This window comes from Helianthus annuus, chromosome 14, assembly GCF_002127325.2.
Source record: "Helianthus annuus cultivar XRQ/B chromosome 14, HanXRQr2.0-SUNRISE, whole genome shotgun sequence".
NCBI lineage: Eukaryota > Viridiplantae > Streptophyta > Magnoliopsida > Asterales > Asteraceae > Helianthus > Helianthus annuus.
In genome coordinates, this window is record NC_035446.2 from 28,053,683 (window position 1) to 28,064,646 (window position 10,964).

Genomic DNA, 10,964 nt, shown 5'->3' on the forward strand with positions numbered 1-10,964 from the left:
CAAGTATTGAATTCTTAATTGAGCTTGGGTGATAATCAAACATCTCTAAATGAGCTTATGGAGCCATGCCAATGTTGAGAGACAAAAATGTTAATCCTGGAGGAAATTTATAAGCTAGATTTTTATATTAAAAGTTAATTAGTTAGAATGATATGTATTATTATTATTATTATTATTATTATTATTATTATTATTATTATTATTATTATTATTAATATTACTCGATAATATAGATTGAGGCGGTTATTCCTGTATATCCCTCAGTTTATATATATCTTCAGATGTAACATTCATATTCACCAATTCATAATAGAACATCATCGATTCTTTAATCAAGAATATTACTCGGATAGAGAGATTTTATCTAACAAAGTGGTATCAGAGCCACCGATCGCTGAATACAAGATCTGCAATTCAATTTTTCCTTTCAAAGAACAAAACCCTAATTTACACATGACGACCAACAGCGGAATTCAAACTCAGATTCCGAAATTACTAGGGCCAAATTACTATCATTGGCATATACAGATGAGAGTGTTATTAGAATCACATGAATTATGGACAATAGTGGAAGAAGGTTACACAGATCTGCCGGCAAATGCATCAGAAAGCGATCAAAATATTCAGAGGGAGAAGATCAAGAAGGATAGAAAAGCGTTGCACATAATGTTTCAGGCAGTAAGTGAAACAATATTCGAGCGGGTGGCGACGTGCAAAACTTCAAAGGAAGCGTGGGAAATACTGCACAAGGCATATAGAGGAGAGAACAGGGTAAAAATGGTACGGTTACAAACCCTTAGATGTGAATTCGATGCCTTAAAAATGAAAGATAGTGAATCTATAGAGGACTATATTAATCGGATGGCAGTAATAGTCAATCAACTTCGTCTAAACGAAGAACGTGTAGAAGAACAAAGGGTTGTAGAGAAAATTTTAAGAAGTTTAACAAGAAAATATGAGTCAGTAGTTGTTGCAATAGAAGAATCGAAAGATCTGAATTCAATTTCTACCGAAGAACTACAGGGAATTCTACAATCACATGAGTTACGTTTGAAACAATATGACGATGTTTCAACCGAACAAGCGTTTCAAATACAAAGCGATCAACAAGACAGAACAAGGCAGTCAAGATCAGAATATAGCGGTAGAGGACGGGGTAAAGGAAGAGGAAAGTTCAACAATAATTCCATTCGGTGTTTTAACTGTCAAAAATTAGGACATGTGGCACGATTCTGCAATAAAAGGAGTGAAGATGATAAATCCAATGCAGCACTCATGCATACTGATGAACAAGAAGGCGATAATGATGACACAATGTTCATGATATTCAACGTCGAGGAAGTTATAAAAGGTGATTGTTGGTATCTTGACAGTGGGTGTAGTAATCACATGACTGGAGATAAAAGTTTATTTATTACACTAGATGGTTCTGAACGACGTGAAGTAAGAACTGGAGATGATAAGAGATTGGAGGTTCTCGGTTGTGGAGATGTATTAATAAAAGTTAAGGGAATAGAGAGACGGGTTCCAAATGTATTTTATGTAGAAGGCCTAAAACATAATCTTTTAAGCATCGGCCAACTTATTTAAAAAGGATATGATGTGAGATTCAATAATCAAGAGTGCGCCATTAAGGATTCCTTTGGGTCACATATAGGAACGGTGAAGATGACTGGTAACAAGATGTTCCCACTGAACATGGAACAAGATCTGATTCCACGGGTGTGCAATGTAACAACTACTGAAACCACCTCAGAGTTATGGCATAGGAGGTTCGGACATTTGAACCTTGAAACATTGCATGACATGAGTATAAATGGTACTGTAAGAGGGCTACCCAAAATTAACAAAGTAAATGCAGTATGTGAGGGATGTATATTTGGTAAACATGCTAGGAAACCCTTTACCAAATATGGAACATGGAGAGCAAAGGAACCATTACAACTGGTACATTCAGATATATGTGGACCAATGAGAACACAATCAATAGGCGGTTGCAGATACTTTATAACCTTCATCGATGACTACAGCAGGAAAACATGGACTTATTTTCTAAAACTTAAATCGGAAGCTTCAGCAACATTCAAACTGTTCAAGGCGTTAGTTGAAAATCAAAGTGGTCACAAGATAAAATGTATACGAACGGATAGGGGAGGAGAATATTGTGGAGATGCATTTCAAGTATTACTTAGGACAAGTGGGATTCGCCATCAACTTACCACAAGTTACACACCTCAGCAAAATGGCGTGGCCGAGAGAAAAAACAGAACTCTCATGGAGTTGAGTAGAAGTATGTTAAAAATGAAGGGCTTACCAAATGTATATTGGGCCGAGGCAGTATCATGTGCAACGTATTTACTGAACCGAGCAGCAACAAAAAGTGTAGCCGACAAAACACCACAAGAGGCTTGGAGTGGAAGGAAACCTAATGTTGAGCACTTAAGAGTATTCGGTTGTGTGGCTTATGCACAAGTTCCCAAACAACAACGAAGCAAGCTGGATGATAAAACTGTAAGAACTATTCTCATCGGATACAGCAAAAATAGTAAAGCCTATAAACTTTATAATCCAGCAACGAGGAAAACAATTATAAGTAGAGATGTTATATTTAATGAAGACCAGCATTGGATCTCTGACAAAGGGAATCAAAAAATTACCTCGGTAATAAACATTAATACGTCAGGAGAGGAGATGAAGATCTGATTGATGTAGCAGAAGATCGAAGTGACGTAGTGTTAGATCAAAGTCCAACGGTTGAACAGCAAGAAACAGATCAGTTACATGAAAGCTTAAGATCCACTGTAGCAACAATCAAAATGAAAGGGTAAACATACCGACAGAGATCCACAATGAAGCTGAAGATGAAGACTCATCATCGTCAGAAAATGAAGTCATAAGAACCAAGAAGGTGACTGATGTATATCGTAAGACAAGACCACTTACAAGAACGCAAATAGAGGCGTTGTATGATAAAGACAGGAGTTCTAATAGTACAGTAAACTTTGTTCTTTTCACCAATGCTGATCCAACAACATATGAAGAAGCAAGTAAACAAGTCAAATGGAGGGAAGCTATGTGTTGGTGCACTTGTGTCTGTACTTTGTCTGTATTCGGTCACGATGTAAACGATGTCTGTGTCAGTCCTGTAAGTTGACCAAGTCAACCGTCCTCCTGGTTTGACTTGGCCAAACAATCATATATTGGTTGTAAAGTGTCTGTCTCGAAGGTTGAGGATCGAAGGATGTTTCATATCCTTTGATGACTTCGAAAGATATGCTTCGACTGATAGACCTCGAAGGATCATCCTTCGAGGTCCTTGCTGATCCTTCGAGAGCATCGCATTCGAAAGATGATCCTTCGGACCATCTATCGAATCCTTCGAGCAAGACCTGCTGTGTATGGGTATAAATACCCATGCAGTGTGTTGTGTTCATTAAGTGAGACACTCCCACAGAGACAGAAAGATAGAGGTTGAGAGCATTCTGTCCAGAAAACACACACACACACTTTGAGAGTTTGCAAGTTAGATTTGTAAACATTGTGCTTGTAACCGAAACCTTCATACGTATTAATACATTGGTGTTAATCGGTGAACCCTTGTGTTTGTTTCTCTACTTGCTTCATCTTGGTTTGCTTACTAGCTTGGATTCCGCACTCGCTAGTAGGTTTGTATAACAAGGTTTAGGTTCGTCATCCTCCGGAAAGGGACCTACAATTGGTATCAGAGCCATGGTGCCCGATTTAGTAAAACTAACCGTTTACTAAGTCACATGTGCTCTAGATCTGTGATTTTTGTGTGTTTTTGTTCAAGATGTAAAAAATGGTGAAAATGAGAAAAACTCAGATCTGGACCCGAATATTCAGATCTGTGCTAAAACGAGTGTTGGGTTTTATGTTTTTCTCCTAAATATTCAAGTTTTCTTCATCAAAAATCGTGTACAAGTGTTTTCATCAAATCTGCAAATTTTACACAGTAGCTGTGTTCTTGAAGTTCTTGATATCTTCATACTTCGAAGGACATCTTCATACTTCGAAGGATCAGTTATCTGTTCGAAAGGTCATCTGTTTAGTCGAAGGGTCACCATTACCAAATCAACCATCTCGAAACATCAAAACAGTAATTCAAAAGATCAGTTCTGATATGATAGCAACTGATGTTTGTCAGATCCAGATCTGACATGTGCCCGAAAGGTCATCCTGACATTTTCGAAAGATCAAACAAAACTTCGAAAGATCATATGAGCTTTCGAAAGGTCAGATCTTCATTTCGATAGATCATCTTTCTCAAATCAGAACATTCTGTGGATCATCAAACGAAATCGAAGGATCAAGACAAATCTCGAAAGGTCGTTTTTATGTTTCGACGAATCAACTCAAGTTCGAAGGATCAGTGAGTTGTTCTACTTCGAAGGATTACAAATGGCGGCTGGAGGTGAAGTTTGGTATCGAAGAAAGACAAGGATGACTAAGGTTGAGGGATATTTGGGAAAATGATAAGGTAGTTGTTGACTGATGGAAATGGGTTTCGAAGAGAGAGAAAGAAGGTTGAGAAAAATGATGTTGGCGGCTGTGAAAGAAGGAACATGTTGACATAATTTTTGTTGGCAGCTAGGTTTTTTCTTTTGAGGTCACTTGGGTTTGATGGATGCACACTTGGGCCAAGATTAACGTCAGATGGGCTTATCCCCTTCCTTGATTCTATTTCTAAATATAACTGGGCTCACTTGGGGGTTTTAAGGGGGGCACACATATTTAAATATTGAGCCCACTTAAGGTATTTTTTTTTGGGGCTGGTGATTTATGACAAGTGATCAACTAATTCATGTTATGGTTGAATTGTCAAACTCATGTCTTGGGCCTCTATAAAATATCAAATGAAATGGGCAATATTTTTTTTGGGCCAATCACCTTTGAATTTAATTAGATGCCATCTATTTAAAATGGGAGTCGGGTCGGGTGTTCGCGAAGAAGATTTGAACCGCGCTTCGAAATTTCAACGTCAAAAATTCGTACGAATTCGGGAGCGCGCGGGATGATGCGGTATGATGAAAACAAGAGATGATGAAAACTTGATTGTTGAAAATGTGGGGTAGTCACGGTTACCGATGCAATGGCAAAAATGGTAACGCGACTATTATGGGCCAAAAACAACACGGTATGTTCGCTTCCGCTCGTCATTCAATGAAGATTGACGACAGTTCCGCTCAGTGGAGGGAGTTGGTGAACATTTGACGACAGTTTCTTTGAAGTGGAAAGAATCTGTTAAGGTTTAGAGATTTTACCAAAGAAATGGGGGGATAAAAATTTTTCATATGTTGAATTTCTTCGGTAAATTTCTAAACGCAATCATAGGTATGCTTAAAGATCAAGACTTGATGCAGTTGTTATAGAATGGAACCCTTATCAAATGCCGGTTGGAGTATTGGAAGATCAGCGGAAGATCGGTCAATTGAGCCTTTTGAGGAAATTGCACAACACTCGACTTGGATACGCGTACTTTGAGGGGGAAGTTTTATACAATGAGCATCAAGATACTACTTACCTGGATCATCGGTCAAGGGGGAATTTGTTTACACAGAGAAGATGATTACTTGACTGAAGATCGATGATTGCAGTTGCATTTTCAGCATTCGACAGCAACGGACAAGGGGGAATTTGTTGATGCAGATTTTGTGTCCGATGCTTGTCGAATAGATTAGTTATTATTTTACGCTGAATTTGTAATAGTTAGTGAAACGGTCTATCGAACGTGTATAGACCCGCTCGTTTGAAGTGGTCAAACGAGAGGGTTATTCGGTTGACCGTGTGTGTTTGCTAGACAGTTTATGGTTGTTTAATGTTGGTGTCGAAGGATAAGGCATCGAAGGATTGTGTATCCTTCGATGAGCTCGAAAGATATCCATCGAAGGTTGAAGATGGACCTCGAAGGATATGGCATCCTTCGAGGTATGTGTGTATCTTTCGAAAGCTGGATGGCCGACAGATGATCTATCGACCAGTCAGTTTAATCCTTCGACCGTGCAACCTGTGTTTGGTATAAATACCAACACCTTGTCATTTGCGACACAAGTGTGAGAGCACAAGTGTGTGCAAGAGAGTGAGTGGAGGTTTGAGACCTCACCGGGAGAAATCACCACTTGATTTCTCCCTGGATGTATACTTCTTTGGTATTAGTTCGGTTTCCATGTAATCGGGCCGACTTGTAATGTCTTTCTACCGGATTAATACAAAGTTTGTTTGTTTATCCTCTCTTATCTCTTCCATCTTTGAACATAATCATGAAAATCACGGATTGGATCCCGAAACACGGACCTACAATTGGTATCAGAGCTTTGGCTCTTTACCTTGTTTAAAACCGAGTTTGTTCAAGTGTTTGGTGTGTTTGGACACTTGGTTTAGCACCCGTTTTGGTGGTTTTTCTTGCTTTTCTAAACTGAAAAACGGTTTCTAAACTTTCGGGAGTGTTCAAGGTTGGGTTGGGTAACTTGAAAACTTGTTTTTAAGTGACTTTGATTTTTCTGGCCATATTTCCGGTGTGCTCCGGTGACTGGACTTGTTGGATAAGATTTGCCTTTTTGGGAAATCTTGTTTGAAAGTCAAAAGGTTGGTGAAAAGTTGTTGGCAGAACATCCTTTCTGCCGAAAGTTGGTACACCAACCTATCACCTTTCGTACCAACCTGTCACCTTTTTCAGTTGTGTCAGAAGGATTCGAAGGATATCTTTCGACATCGAAAGACCATCTTTCGATCAGGAAGGCTCGATAGATAATCATCTTTCGACCCATCCTTCGAAGTCAAAGATCTATCCTTCGAACCAGGGAATCTTTTCGAAAGTTAGTTGTCCGAAAGATAAGGATTCATCTCGAAAGATAAGGATCTTTCATTGTGAATCTTTCGAGATCAGTATTCGAGAGATAAATATCTTTTGCATTGTGAATCTTTCGTGATAATTGCTCGAAAGATAAGGATCTTTCATTGTGAATCTTTCGAAGACTTTGCTCGAAACTCAACAGTAATCTTTCGATCACTGTTGATCCTTCGAACAAATCTTGATCTTTCGAACAAGTCTTGTATCTTTCGATTTGTGTCTGTGTACACTTAACAGTTTGTGCTTGTGTAGATCCTCAATTAATATTTGATCAAAATGAGCTGTACAAGTCCCTGGGATTGGAGTTTGGACTCACGATCCAATCAAGAGTTAGTCACTGCTGCAGATTGGGCAAAGAGTATGTTACCTTCTCCATCAATCAGTCCAAGTCAATGGGCTTTGGTATCCAATCAAAGTCAAAGCATTCAAAACCTTTTGATCAGTGAAAGCGAAACGGGCAGTAACAATCGTCCACCAAAGCTAAATCATATGAATGAGTTTCCATCATGGAAAAACCGTTTTCACATGTATGTCCAAGGGCAAAGCACCGATCTTTGGACGTGTTTTATCATTGTATTCAATGAAAATCTGGAGACTGCTGCGTCCACTTCTGAGGGTTATGCCAATATGCTTGAAAAAGACAAGAAGGCTTATGAATTGGAGAAAAAGGCCTTTGCCACACTTACTCAAGCACTCAATAAAGACATCTACCATCAGTTCTCATACTGCAAGTCTACGAAAGCATTGTGGGATTGTTTAGTAGCTAGAGGAGAAGGCAATGCAGCTGCTCGAAAGTCTCGGCATGATTTGTTGAAGAAAGAGTTTGAATCTTTTCAGTTTTTGGAAAACGAGACTCTGAATGATATGACCACACGTTTCTATCATTTGATTAGTGAAATGTGTGCTTATGGAGTTGTCTCTACTCAACAAGACATGGTGAGTAGGTTTGCTGACGCCTTACCTCCAAAGTGGAGCTCTTTCATTGAGTTGTTGAAGCATACTGGAACTCTAGATCAAGTCAACATCTATGAGTTCATTCAGAAACTGGAACACAAAAATGATGAAGAAATCAGGAAAGCCAGGAGAGCTCCCGCCCCTCAAAATACAGAAATGTATCTTCCGGGTTTCGATGCTCTAGCAAGAGCAGCTGCAGCCCAGCAACCTAAACTGCAGACTGCATTTGTCTCCAACACAAGTTCCTTTCCTTTTCCTCAGTCAACAGCTGCTCCACCACAACCTCAATTTGATCCGAGGTCTTACATTCCTGTCCCAACACAGCCACAACCACAACCTCAACAACAACAACAACAGCAAGCTCATTATGCAAGCAATCCTAAACCTCAACCCCAAAATCCTAACACAATCCGAGTCGACAATTCAAATCTTTCACACCTTAGCATTGAAGTTGCTAAGGAACATATGGAAATTATCAACACCATGGTCAGTGCTTACTGTGGTTTGGTAGCAGGTCAGCTTGGAAACATCAATATGACCAATGAAGACTACCAACAGATCGACAAGGAAGAAATGGAGTTGATGGATATCAAGTGGGCTTTTGCAAGTGCGGTTAGAAGGGCCAAAGACTTCATGGCTCGTACTGGTAGAACTTCGTTAGAAGGAAAGAAAGATACGAAGTATGGGTTTGATATCAATGCCGTTACATGCTTCAACTGTGGTAATAAAGGGCACTTCAAACGTGAGTGCACTCTACCAACAAAACACGGCAATCACAACCCCTTCAGAAACCAGACAAATGTGAATGCCCAACAAGAAAACCGTGAACGGAGGATGGTGGCAGTGAATAACAATCAGGGACAGCCTGGAACTACAAATCACAATCGAGCTTTGGCTGTTCAAGCTGATGAAGGATGTGACTGGTCAGTGCAGTTTGGTGAAGGTGATCAGGGAAGTGGAACTGCTTTGTATGCTAAGGTCATCGAGCATGTTGATAAAGAAGAGTCTTCTGGAAGTGATGACAGTTCTGGTTATTCTGGAAGTTCGGATGAAGAAGGCTCTGTTTCTGGGGATAATCACTCAGAGCCTGGAGTGAAGGAAGAAGGAGATGATGATATTCAGGATCTACTGAATGAAGCTGATGAGCTTAAATGTCAGAAATCAATTCTGATTAGGAAGGCTGCTACTGCATCAAAGGAAATGGAGAAGCTATTTTCTGAAGATGGAGCTTTTTCTTTTCAAACTGCCTTTATGGCAAATGGTTCAGCCTCTACTAGTCAGGTAAATTCTGAACCTCCTGCTCCTAGTGTGTGTAAATCATGTGCTGATATGAAGCTTGAATCAGAAAAGCTTCATAGTCATAACCAGAATTTGGTTATTGAACTGTCGAAATGCAAAGAGGCAAACATGGCTTTAACTCGGAATGAAAAAGAATTTAAATCTGTAATAGAAACATTAAAGAAAGATGTGTCCGAGGTTAACAAAGTAGTTTACCACAAGCAAGTGAGTATAAATGAATATATTAACATTGTGGAAGAAACTAAAAAGCAATTAGCCATTGCCCAATGCGAACATGATGCGATCAAACAGAAATTGGATAGTTATTCTAACTCCCAATTTGTGCTTGATCACATCATCGATGTTCAACAACCAAAGCGAAATCAGAAAGGCATAGGGTATAATAAATGTCCGCCCCCCTTGATGAACAATTATACCAAGATGCCTGATGAGGAGGAAATGCCTCGGTATGAACCCAGTGTGCCTCTTGATGTTGAGGAGTTTGCTACTGGCCTTGGGTTCAAACCGGACAATTCTTCAAACATAGCCTCTAAGGAACAAGAAACTTCATCATCCATGAAGCAAAGTCCTCCAGTTATCGAGGACTATGAGACATCGGATGATGAATCAGAAGTGGCTGTAAGTGATCAGGATAAATCACTTAGCAAGATGAAAGGAGTAGATATTCCACGAGAGAATCACATCCTTTGTGATCCTGATACTCCTGAGGTTCCATCTGTTAAGAAGCAAGTGATTGATCCTGTCAAAGCTGATAAGACAGGTGTGACTACTGTTAAAAGCAGTAACGTGTTGTATACATTGGTTGGAGATAATAAAATCTACTCAGATCACGTTTTTCCAATTAAAAATGTAAATCAATCTTTGATCGATAAAGTCTTTGAAGACAACACAAACAAATTTTTGGGAAAAACACTTCCGGGAATTGTGGTAACACAATGTGATCCAATTCCTAAGGCTGAGATTAGAAAACGGTTTGGTAAACAAAAATCTCCAACCACTCAACAACCTAGTGCTTTTAAGGGTAAACAACAACAACGAGCTCCAAAGCCGAAGGCTAAAGTTGAATCAAAAGGAGCTCGTTACAAGAAGAAAGCAAAAGATGTTAAATTTGTAGCATCAAGAGGTACAGATAAAATTGAGACTTTTGAAAACAAATCAAACACTGATTTTGTACAACAAGTCAAGATTTTGAAACGTAACAGTGATAACAATTACACCCAACACACAAACGGGTGTGATGAAAGAGCAAGTACCTCAGGTTCTACAGGTTCGACATCCGCTAGTCGATCAAGTTCTCCTAAGTTGGTTGAAAGGAGAACTTGTTTCAAATGTGGAGAAATTGGGCACATCATCAGAAACTGCCCAAATGCTCCAAAGAAGAAATTTGTTGAGAAAGCCCCACCTGAAACAGTTCACCCTCAACGTCGGTCAGTTTCACCTAAACATGATAAACGAACTGTAAAAGAACAAGAAACTAAACAACGACGTAAGAACATAAAAACTGTTGAAAAAGCTTTAAAATCTGAAGTTAAAACAGTTCAAAAGGAACCAAGTGTGTCACAACCTGTAAAACCAGAATCTTCAAAAACTGGTAGGCAAAAACGAACTTGGTTACCTAAGTCGGGTGACAATTCAGGGGGAGCAGTTATTCTTGAAAACCATCAAGAGATTGATATCACGTTTCGTGATGCTCAGGGACGACCCAAGACCACTAAGGCTTGGGTCCCCATTCTCAACTGATGTGTTTAATTGACATGTGCAGGATGTTCTAGGAGGAACTATTAATAGTCATTGGATTGTTGATAGTGGAGCATCCAGGCACATGACTGGCGACTTACGGCTC

The 10,964-nt window shown here is 39.4% G+C and overlaps 1 protein-coding gene across 1 annotated transcript; it reads left to right on the forward strand.

Annotated features, from left to right (window-relative positions):
* Nucleotides 1-453: 453 nt before the first annotated feature.
* LOC110906815 lies at nt 454-1,590 on the forward strand. The gene has a single exon (XM_022151891.1). The coding sequence runs from the start codon at nt 454-456 to the stop codon at nt 1,588-1,590; it is 1,137 nt and encodes a 378-aa protein (XP_022007583.1).
* The last annotated feature ends 9,374 nt before the right edge of the window (nt 1,591-10,964 follow it).